We start from the raw sequence: 12238 nt of genomic DNA, 5'->3' as shown, positions 1-12238 counted from the left end.
GAAAGACTCTTAGCTGGCTACAAAAAGCATTTACAAGCTGTGATACTTGCCAAAGGGGGTGTTACTAAATTCGTACTGTGCAAGGTGCCCAAACTTTTGCTTCAGGCCCTTTTCCTTTTTTATTATTTTGAAACTGTAAAAGATGGAAATAAAAAAGTAATCTTGCTATAAATATTAAAGAAATGTGTCATCTTTAACTTCATGCCTTTTGGAAATCAGGTCATCTTTTACTCGCTTAGCTATTCACAGTAACAGAAATTTTGACCAGGGTGCCCAAACTTTTGCATGCCACTGTAAGAGCAGAATTAGGCTATTTAGCCCATCGAGTTTGTTCCATCATTTCATCATGGCTAATCCAATTTTCCTCTCAGCCCCAGTCTCCTTCCTTCTCTCGGTATCCTTTCATGCCTTGACCAATCAAGAAGCTATTGAATCTCTGCCTTAAATACACGTAAAGACTTGGCCTCCACAGCTTCCTGTGGCAAAGAATAATACAGAGTCAGCACTCTCTGGCTAAAGAAATTCCTCCTCATCTCCATTCTAAACGGACATCCCTCTATTCTGAGGCTGTGTCCTTTCGTCTTAAACTCTTTCACCATAGGAAACATCCTCCCCACAACCACCCTATCAAGGCCTTTCACCATTCAATAGATTTCAATGAGGTCACCCCTCATTCTTCTGAACTCTAGTGAATGCCAGTCCAGAACCATCAAACATTCTTCATATGACAAGCTGTTCAATAATGGAATCGTTTTCGTGAACCTCCTTTGAACCCTCTACAGTACTTTATAAAGTCTCAACATTGCATCCTTGCTTTTTATACTCTAGTCCTCTTGAAATAAATGCTAACATCCCATTTGCCTTCCTCACCACAGACTCAACCTGCAAAACAACTTTTAGAAAATCCTACAGAAGGACATCCAGGTCCTTAGCACCTCAGCTTTTTGTACTTTCTCTCCATTTAGAAAATAATCAACCCTTCCATTTCTTCTACCAAAGTGCATGACCATACACTTCCCAACACGGCATTCCATTTGCCACTTCTTTACCCATTCTCCTAATCTGTCTAAGTCCTTCTGTAGCCTCTCTACTTTCTCAAAACTACATACCCCTCCACCTTTCTTCATATCGTCTGCTAACTTTGCAACAAAACCATTAATTCCGTCATTGACATAGAATGTAAAAAGAATCAATCCCAACACAGACCCCTGTGGAACACAACTCGTCACCAGCTTCCTGCCTGTAATTTCCTCAAAAAATTGCAGTAGGTTAGGCAGGATTTTACTTTCAGGAAACCATGCTGGCTTTGGCCCATCTTGTCATGTGCCTCCAGGTACTCCGTAATATTATCCCTAACAATCGATTCCAACAACTACCCAACCACTGATGTCAGGCTAACAGGTCTTTCCTTTCTGCAGCCTCCCACCCTTCTTAAATTGTGGAATAACATTTGCATTTGTTATACCCCTTATAATTTTGTACACTTCTGTCAAATCTCCTCTCTATCTTCTATGTTCTAAAGAATACAGTCCCAACCTATTCAACCCTTCCATATAACTTAGGTCCTCCAGATCTGGCAAGATCTTTGTAAATTTTCTCTGTACTCTTTCAACCTTATTTACATCTTTCCTGTACGTAGGTGACCAAAACTACACACAATACTATAAATTAGGCCTCACCAATGTCTTACATAACATCTTATCTCCTATACTCAGTACTTTGATTTATGAAGGCCAATGTGTCAAAAGCTTTCATTATGACCCTATCTACCTGTGATGCCACTTTCAATGAATTATGGACCTGTATTCCCAGATCCCTTTGTTCTACCGCACTCCTCAATGTCCTGTTGTTCACTGTGTAAGACCTACCCTGGTTGGTCCTACTAAAGTGCAATACCTCGCACTTGTCTGCATTAACTTCCATCTGCTATTTTGCAGCTCATTTTTCCAGCTGGTCCAGATCCCTCTGCAAACCATTACAGTCTATGAATGTTGTACACCTTCATAGTATCCGATAAAAGAGAGCTCAAAAGATTAAATGTTCCTTTTCAAGCCTGTTTTACCTTTTTTTTTATTTGAATGGTTTCATTTTCTTCATCCACATCCAAGAACGTAAATGCTTCTGAATATCTGGTCCGAGCTACAGAAAGTTAGCATCCTTTGGAGAAATGCAGGATGATGCACATTTTGTCAATCTATCAGTCTATGTATTGCTAAATTTAGGCAGATAATATTTGTTATATTTTTCCTTTAGATATAGAACTATTAGCAATGAAAAGCAGCCTTTTAATCTCTATTAAATCTCCTTCGGAAATGAAAAAATCTGTATTAAATCTCCTTAGGAAAAGAAAAAAAATACCCACTCATAGGGAAGGCTTCGGAAGTAAACCCGGAGGAATAATCCAGAGGCAGAGTCCCTAAGGCAATCCTCCACTGACAGACTGGCAACTCCTGCGCCACCAATGGTGCCAAACTGTATTGGTCTCTGTTGTTCCTTTGGATTCACCAGCTGCATGGGTAACAGCTTGCTCTCCACAATCGCGTAGCCCTGGCATGCATATCACATAGACAACTAGGGCACAATACCCGTGGTTGGTCCTGACCAGTGGAGGCCCTCAGGTACGCGCAATCATTTTCAGGGAGCAACTAAGAACAATCACATGAGCCTGGGGTCAGATACAAGGCAGGACCAAATCAGAGAGTCCATACCCCAGTCAGACATAAGCCACTCAGTTCATGGCCATCATTACTTACACAAGTTGCTTTTATTTTAAAGCTGAGATCACGATTTCATCAGTATTAGGGAAAAGAAGAGCAAATTTAGATTTGTGTAATTGGCTGCTATCTGTTCAACGGATGTGATTTCAGGTACTTGATTCAGAGTCTTTACCGTGTGCACATGAAAGAGGTTCATTCAGTATCATTATTTAACATTTCCCTAATAATTTTGTAGCTGGTTATTATTAAAAGAAATGGTGAAGATCTATTAATAGACCTCTGATCTAAAGCAACACACAAAAAACGCTGGAGAAGCTCAGCAGGTCAGGCAGCATCTATGGAAGTGAACAAGCAGTCAATGTTTTCGACCAAGACCCTTCATCAGGACTGGAAACGAAGGGGAAGACGCCAGAATAAAAAGCTGGAGGGAGGGGAAGGAGGATAGCTGGAGAGCCTCTGTTCTTTCTGGGGCATTTCTTGTTCTAATACAATATTGATTCTACAAATATTGCAGCAAGACATATTCAGATGGCCATGAATGTATTTTTAAAACATTAATATGACCCATATTTATGAACCATGAGTGCAAGTTTCCCATAGCAATAATTTTGAAAATGACAAGATTTTTAAATTGAAAGAAGAAACTAAACTTGTGCCTTTTGTGGCTCTAGTATTGTGTTGAATGTCCACACAAAAACATGAAGTCACTCTATTAAGGTGTTAGTGACATCATCGGGTGTGTATATTGGATGGTGTTCTTTATCCAGCAGAAGTTGGCTTAGAATTCTGTCATGCAATTTCTTGCAACTAAGACATAATTTTTTGGTAGAGAAACACAAAGATCATGAACCTTGCATCCCATGATAAAATACATCACAAATTAACGTGTCCATTAGTCATTCCCTTGCATGATATTTGTACATTAAACAAGGGAATAACAATATATTGGTTGAAGAGGTCGGATGCATGACTAACAGAAGAAATCGGAATTCTATGAAATGCTAAATGCATGTTCAGAATCTAATCAGTTTATTCAAATACATTTCTTTCCAATTGACTGTAACTACTGCCAGCAAAGACATCTGGAGAAGTCCAGATGTTATTTTATAAACATTGCTGGTCGCTACAGAGTTCTTATAACTTCCCCTATAAGTTTCTATCGTGAGGGCTGAAAACCCAGTGATAGCGTCATAAAGAAACAATTAGTTTGAGACAAAAATATATACGGTTATGGAGTGTTCCAAGAAGTGTTGAAGCAATGCTCCACACTTTTATTCATTTTAAGGAAAGAGTGGCTTTATAATGTTATCTCATCAGCCATCAGCTGCACTTGGCCAGTAAATCTCACACCTTTGTGCGTGTGAGGTGAGATACTAATGTCCAAAGTGAACTGATGGTGGACCTCACCATCTGTTCCATTGTATTGAACCTAGTGGAGGGATCCTAGGAGGGTTGGCATGCCAACTCCATATGAATGGGTTTGCTAATCCCGTGGGAAAAGATAGATGCAGGTTGGTGCTTGAGTTATTTTATTTTCAATGATTTTAATGCATAATGGTGTTTTAATTAACTTTAAAAAATATAAAATATTTAAAATATAGTTTCTGAATGGATAATGAACAAACCATGAACACTAACTCACAGTTTATCATCATCCTTATTATGTGCGGTGTCGTATGATGTGGCCGATCATGGTCTTTGGCCATGATTGTTCTTGGCAAGTTGTTCTCCAGAAGTGGTTTGCCATTGTCCTCTTCTGAATAGTGTGTCTTTACAAGGTGGGTGACCCCAGCCATTGTCAATACTCTTCAGAGATTGTCTCCCTGGCATCAGTGGTTGCATAATCAGGAATTGTGATGTGCACCAACTGGTCATACGTCCATTTGCCACTTGCTCCCATGGCTTCCCGTGACCCTGATCGGGTGAGGAGGGGGTGGCTACGCAGGTGCTACACCTTGCCAAAGGGTGACCTGCCAGCTGGTGGAGCGAAGGAGTGCTTTACACCTCCTTTGGTAAATACATATCTCCACCCCGCCAACCAAATGCGTAATGGTGTTTTAATTAACTTTTTAAAATATAAAATATTTAAAATCTAGTGTCTGAATAGACAAGGAACAACCCATGAACACTGCCTCACTATAATTACTCTCTTTTTGCACTACATATTTAATTTATATACATATATCGTACCTCATAGAAAAAAATTCGCAAATGCTGTGTCTTGGCCCGAAACGTTGACTGATAACTCTTTTCCATAGATGTTGCCTGGTCTGCTGAGTTCCACGAGCATTTTGTGTGTGTTATTGCAACTTGTAGTATCTTTTTTTATTTATTGCAGTATTCTGGTGCCACAAAAAAACAAATTTCATAATATTAGTCAGTGATATTAAACCTGTTATATGCGGTTACATGCTTAAATGAGCCCTTTTATAAAATTAGAGGTCGTCATGCATTCGGCAACACAATAGACAAATTGTTGTATATCGTACACCTCATATTTCATCTACTGTAGGTACTCTCCAACCTGGTGGCATGAACATCGATATCTACTTCCAGAATTGTTTTCTTTTCCTCTTCCTGTATTCCCCACACTTGCCCCTTACTTCTTTTCCTCACCCATTATCACCTTCCTCTGGTGCCCCTCCCCTCTCTTTCGTGGTCCACTCTCTTCTCCTATTAGATGCTTTCTTCTCCAGCCCTTTTTTTAACCCATTACCTCCCAGCTTCAAATTTCACCCCGTGCCCCACCCACCTTTTCAGCTTGTCCCTTTTCCCCTTTCCCCAACTTTTAATTCTGTTCTCTTCCCACTTCCTTTCCAGTCCAGATGAAGGGTTTCAGCTTGTAACACCGCCTGTTTATTCATCCCCACAGATGCTGCCTGACTTGCTGAGTTCCGGCAGCATTTTGTGTGTGTTGTATGTCACGCAGGCATGCACAGAGTGATGTTGTTTGTCACAGAAGTTCTGTTGTTTCGGTGAAATGACTTACAATGGAACACATTTTCTGAGGCAAATTTTAATCAATACAAATGCTGGAAATCTACTAATTATTTGGAATTTTTTTTCCTTGAAGTGGCTTGATCTCATTGTGACATTTATTTTCTTTTTGTTTTTTCCAGCACTGGATCAGCTCCTCACAGAACTCGAGACCTTTTTAAAGTTACTGGACAATGAAAACCTCAGCCTCACAGCCTTAGCAAAAAAATGTGTCCTATCCGAGCTCCTTCATACCATCGTCAGTTCTTCAGGTCTGTGTTAAATTTCACTTTGACTGGAATTTCACTTCGGTTGAAATTTAACTTTTATAGTAAATTATAACTATATTTTTGTCATTGAATTGAATTTATTTAAATCTTACATCCATTCCACAATGTGAAGGAGTAGAAGTCTTTGTGTATGACTCTGTTGCAATGTACAGACATAGGAATTTATAAGCCTAATGGCTTGTAGAAATCAGTTGTCCCATGGCCTGTTGGTCCTGGCTTTAATGTTACGGTACTGTTTGTGAGATGGAAGCAGCTGAATCAGTTTATGGGTGGGGTGATCATTGTCATCATATGCCATGTCGTATGATGTAGGCGATCATAGTCTCATGACCATGACTGTATTTGGCAAATTTTTCTACAGAAGTGATTTGCCATTGCCTTCTTCTGGGCAGTGTCTTTACAAGTTAGGTGACTCCAGCCATTGTCAACACTCTTCAGAGATTGTCTGTCTGGCATCAACGGTTATATAACCAGGACTTGTGATATGCACCAGCTTCTCATACAACCACCCACTATCTCCCTTGCCCAAGAGAGACTTGCAGGCTAACAGAGAGAAGGAGAGCCATACCCCTCTGGTAGAAACTTATCTCCACCCCGCCACCCAAACTGTATATTTTAGAGTACCTAAATCCATAAGTGAAAAATAAAAATCAGAGAATTCAGGAATTTTCAATGCAATAAGCACGAGTAGAGGTGGCCCAAAATATTCCTCAAAACTATTGTGTTCTTCGGTAAGCTCCAATTGATCCCTACTTCCCCTGCAGATTTGCATGACTCTTGGCATACCATGTTAGTTGTATGTTGTAACATTCGCAAAGTAAGTTGCTATGATTGGATTCATTGTCTGAGTTTTTGGTATAAGAAAACCTCTACTATGAGATTTCTAGATTTACAGCAACATAATCTAGCAACACACATCAAAGTTGCTGGTGAACGCCTCGTGTTTGCAACATAATCTACCCATGATTCTACCTACGATGACAGGTTCAACGTTACGTTATATCACGGCCTATCTGACATTCATTCCATTTGCACACTTTGATTTAATACTCATGTCTAATCAAATTAAAAAATTTGCTTCGGAAATTGTGCAGATATTGGCAGGTGTTTGCGAGCATTCTGACTCCAGCTAGGAAAGGGTTCAAACAAGAAATAGGAAGGAAGTCGTGCTTTTATCATTAAGTGGAGAACAATGCAATTAAGAATTAATTCTTCATCCTGAAAGTTAGTAACCCCTTCCTTTGCTCAGCCAGCTCCATCATGGGCACTAGTCTCCCCAGCATCCAGGACACCTTCAAAAGGCGATGCCCAAAAAGGCAGTCGCATCATCAAGGAGCCCCATCACCCAGGATATACCCTGATCTCATTGCTACCATCAGGGACAAAGTACAGGAGCCTGAAGACACAGACTCAATCATTTAGGAACAGCTTCTTCCCCTTCATCATCAGACTTTTGAATGGATATTGAACCCATGAACTACCTCACTGCTTTTCCCCCTCTTTTTGCAGTAGTGATTTAAATTAAAGTTTTAATAAACTGGATGTGTATATATTTATATATATGTGTGTGTATATATACGCATACACACTTACTGTAATTTACAGTTTTTGTGTATTACAATGTACTGCTGCTACATAACAACAAATTTCATGACATATAATAAATCCAATTCTGATTCTTTGCAATGGATGTCAAGAATCCTACTGATGTAATTGCAGGACTTTACAGAGGCTGCTTATTAATGTGGTAATGTATCACCAAATTGGATATTTTTAGCAACCTCAAACATGTATTGATTCTGTATAATACAGGTTTTTGTATGCTAGATGGTTATTTATTAATGGGATAGAAAATATTGCAAATTTGAAGTGAATTAGCTAAAAACAGGTCAATATTTTGGAAAGCATCAGAGAAAAGAGTCTGCAATTTTTCATTTTTGAAACAGCTACTGTTTTACGTGAATACAGTACCAGCGGCAACCTGGGTTCAGTTCTTGCCGCAGTTGATAGGTAATTGGTCATTGTAAATTGCCCTGTGACTAGGCTAGGATTAAAATCGGGAGATTGCGGGGGGGGCACAGCTCGAAGGGGCGGAAGGACCTATTCTGCACTGTGTCCCAATAAATAAATACATAAATAATAAATCAATGATTTATTTCACACAGTTTTCAACTTTTAAAAGTGCTGTGTATCCATAAAAGTTGACGTGTCAGTGTTGGGTCATGCTGGGTAAATTATGCCTGTAAATATGATTACAGATGCTTTAAGTGATTCCATTTCTATTTACTTAGGGACTTATGTTCATTACAAGTAGTTATTTTACACCTCAGTTCCTCTGTGCCCCTTGTGAAACCCAGATATCTGCAGATACCATTCAGTAACATGTCATACATATCTGGATTCTACTTCCTTGATATTTAGTGATTCATCTCTCCATCAGCCATTTATCTTGTGGCATCATCATAAATGAGGACCTATCCTGGGTCCAACATATTGATACAATTACGAAGAAATCCCCACAGCGGCTATATTTCATTAGGAGTTTGACGAGCATTGGTATGCCACCAAAGCCACTCGCAAATTTCTTTTGATGTACCGTGGAGAGCATTCTAACTGGTTGCATCACCATCTGGTACGGAGAGGCCACTGCACAGGATTGGAAAAAGCTGCAGGACGTTGTAAACTCAGCCAGCTCCATCATGCGCACTAGCCTCCCCAGCATCCAGGACACCTTCAAAAGGTGAAGCCTCAGAAAGGCGGCGCCCATTATTTAGGACTCTCGTCACCAGGGATGTGTCCTCTTCTCATTGTTACCATCAGGGAGAAGGTACAGGAGCCTAAAGGCACACACTCAACTTCTCAGGCACAGCTTCCTCCCCTCCCACCATCAGATTTCTGAATGGACACTGAATCCATGAATGGTATCTCAGTATTTTTTTCCTCTATTTTTGCACTTAATCGTTCTTATGGTAGTTTATAGTTTCTATTATCATGCATTGTAATGTACTGCTGCCACAAAGCAACAAATTTCATTATATGCCAGTGATATTAAGCCTGATTTTGATTCTGAAGTTTGCTTAGTGTGCCTTAAAGAGAACTTCCATGAGCAAGTCCCAGGAACAAACTCAAGTGCTGGGAACAAAATCAAGTTGGTTCCCTTAAAGCGGGTGTTCCCCATCTGAGGTCCACAGACCCCTCAGTTAATGTTAAAGGTTTCTGGAATAAAAAATGTAGGGACCCCTGCCTTAAAATAATGTACTTTTGACCTTTGCATTGCTGTCGCTGGCTGCTGTCACATCCTCTCAAATTTGAGGCTGTTGCCTAAATCATGCACCAGACTGAACTAGCCCACCTCTCACTTCCCAACACTTGATACATCCCTCTATAAAAAATGTCTTGTAAATGGGCTGCACATAAAGTATTTATTGGCCCTGTTACTTCATGACTGAATTAACAGTTGTAGGAGGAAACCAACTTCAGAGCTGGGATATTTGCTAACACTGGCAGATATTGGATGTCCTTCCTTGTTTATTTGTTGATCTTTGTACCCGACCTATTTCTTACCATCACAAAAGATCCCACCTTGCTCACGGACTGCTTCTCCAACACCTATTAGGGAGGAGGCTACGTAGCATCTACACCAGGACCAGCAGACTCAAAAGCAAACAGTAAGGCTCACCCACTAACCCACCCCCCACACCCCAACCAATTTACTATTTACTTCATCTACTTTACCATTTCCTGTCAGTCACCTTGTGTACAAACATTCCTGTCTTTTGCATCACTTTATGAACAATCTATATATATATAAACTCTCTTCTTTATTTATCGAGATACAGCACAGAATAGGCCCTTCCGGCCATCTGTACCACATCGCCCAGCAATTCACAATTTAACCCTAGCCTAATCACGGGACAATTTACAAGGGCCAAATAACCTACCGACCAGTACGTCTTTGGACTGTGGGAGGAAACTAGGGCACCCGGAGGAAACCCACATGCTCATGGGGAGAATGTACAAGCTCCTTACAGACAGCAGATAGAATTAAACTTGGGTCGCCTGTACAGTAAAGTGTTGTGCTAACCATCATGTCACTGTGCCGCATATATATAAATGTATTTCTATTTGTTGTGTTGCATCATATCCGGAGTAACAATTATTCTGCTCTCTTACACTTGTGTGCAGGAAATGATATTAGACAATGTTGAAACGTATGATAATGGTCCTGATTGAGCAGTTATAATGGTGTAGAAGTGTCTGTACTTCTCGCTGCCTCAGTAAAGGAGACATAGTTATTTCAACAGTTCTGAAGTTTCAACATATGCTTTGATGCAGAAATCCGAATATTGAAGCCCTCCCCACCACCATCAATAAACATAAAGGAACTGATGACTTTGTGTATTTACAACTAAGCTCACTGTAATAAACAGTCCTTCCAGGTGAGGCAACACTTCACCTGTGAGTCGGCTGGGGTGATAAACTGCGTCCGGTGCTCCCGATGTGGCCTTTTATATATTGGCGAGACCCAACGCAGACTGGGAGACCACTTTGCTGAACATCTACGCTCTGTCCGCCAGAGAAAGCAGGATCTCCCAGTGGCCACACATTTTAATTCTACATCTCATTCCCATTCTGACATGTCTATCCACGGCCTCCTCTACTGTAAAGATGAAACCACACTCAGGTTGGAGGAACAGCACCTTATATTCCGTCTGGGTAGCCTCCAACCTGATGGCATGAACATCGACTTCTCTAACTTCCGCTAATGCCCCACCTCCCCCTCGTACCCCATCTGTTACTTATTTTTATACACACATTCTTTCTCTCACTCTCCTTTTTCTCCCTCTGTTCCTCTGACTATACGCCTTGCCCATCCTCTGGGTCCTCCCCCCCCGCCCCACCATCTTTCTTCCCGGACCTCCTGTCCCATGATCCTCTCGTATCCCTTTTGCCTATCACCTGTCCAGCGCTTGGCTCCATCCCTCCCCCTCCTGTCTTCTCCTATCATTTTGGATCTCCCCCTCCCCCTCCTACTTTCAAATCCCTTACTCACTCTTCCTTCAGTTAGTCCTGACGAAGGGTCTCGGCCTGAAACGTCGACTGCACCTCTTCCTAGAGATGCTGCCTGGCCTGCTGCGTTCACCAGCAACTTTGATGTGTGTTGCCACAATTTTGAAGCTTTGCCTTCTAGTTCTGAATACACCCACCAGAGGAAATATCCTCTCCACATCCACCTTATCTAGTCCTCTCAATATTCTGTAGGTTTCGATGAGATCCCCACACATCCTTCTAAATTCCAGTGAGTACAGGTTCAAAGCTGCCAACTGCTCCTCATATGTAACCCCTTCATTCCCAGAATCATCCTCATGAACCTCCTCTGGACTCTCTCCAATGACAACACTTTCTTTCTGAGATAAATGGTCTGAAGCTCTTGACAATACTCCAAGTGCAGCCTGACTAGTCTCTTGATCTCTTTCATGCCTCTGTAATTCCCTTTATTCCAATACGATACTAATACATGTGACTTATAAGACCGTAAGACCATACGACAAAGAAGCAGAAGTTGGCCATTCAGCCCATCGAATCTGCTCCGCCATTTTATCATGAGCTGATACATTCTCCCATTTAGTCCCACTCCCCCTCCTTCTCACCATAACATTTGATGCCCCGGCTACTCAGATAAATATCAATCTCTGCCTTAAATACACCCAATGACTTGGCTCCACTGCCACCCGTGGCAACAAATTGCATATATTTGCCACCCTCTGGCTAAAAAAATTTCTTTGCATCTCTGTTCTGAATGGACACCCTTCAATCCTTAAGTCATGCCCTCTCGTACTAGACTCCCCAACCACGGGAAACAATTTTGCTACATCCACACTGTCCATGCCTTTCAACATTCGAAATGTTTCTATGAGGTCCCCCCTCATTCTTCTAAACTCCAAGGAATACAGTACAAGAGCGGACAAACGTTCCTCGTATGTTAACCCTCTCATTCCCGGAATCATTCTGGTGAATCTTCTCTGAACCCTCTCCAACGTTAGCACATCCTTTCTTAAATAAGGAGACCAAAACTGCCCACAGTATTCCAAGTGAGGTCTCACCAGTGCCTTATAGAGCCTCAACATCACATCCCTGCTCCTATACTCTATTCCTCTAGAAATGAATGCCAACATTGCATTCGCCTTCTTCACTACTGACTCAACCTGGAGGTTAACCTTAAGGGTATCCTGCTCGAGGAATCCCAAGTCCCTT

The 12238-nt window shown here is 41.2% G+C and overlaps 1 protein-coding gene across 3 annotated transcripts in view; it reads left to right on the top strand.

The window, feature by feature from the left end:
• The window catches only part of afap1l2 (actin filament associated protein 1-like 2), a 276181-nt gene that overhangs the window by 136552 nt on the left and 127391 nt on the right, over positions 1–12238 (top strand). For all 3 annotated transcript variants that reach the window (XM_072239587.1, XM_072239585.1, XM_072239586.1), the window contains one exon: positions 5837–5965. In XM_072239587.1, the coding sequence (XP_072095688.1) occupies positions 5837–5965 (129 nt within the window). The remainder of the gene's footprint in view (positions 1–5836; positions 5966–12238) is intronic.

The sequence above is a fragment of the Mobula birostris genome, chromosome 21 (assembly GCF_030028105.1).
Source record: "Mobula birostris isolate sMobBir1 chromosome 21, sMobBir1.hap1, whole genome shotgun sequence".
NCBI classification, from domain to species: domain Eukaryota; kingdom Metazoa; phylum Chordata; class Chondrichthyes; order Myliobatiformes; family Myliobatidae; genus Mobula; species Mobula birostris.
Note: the sequence above shows the minus strand (reverse complement) of the source record. Positions and strands in the feature narration are given on the sequence as shown.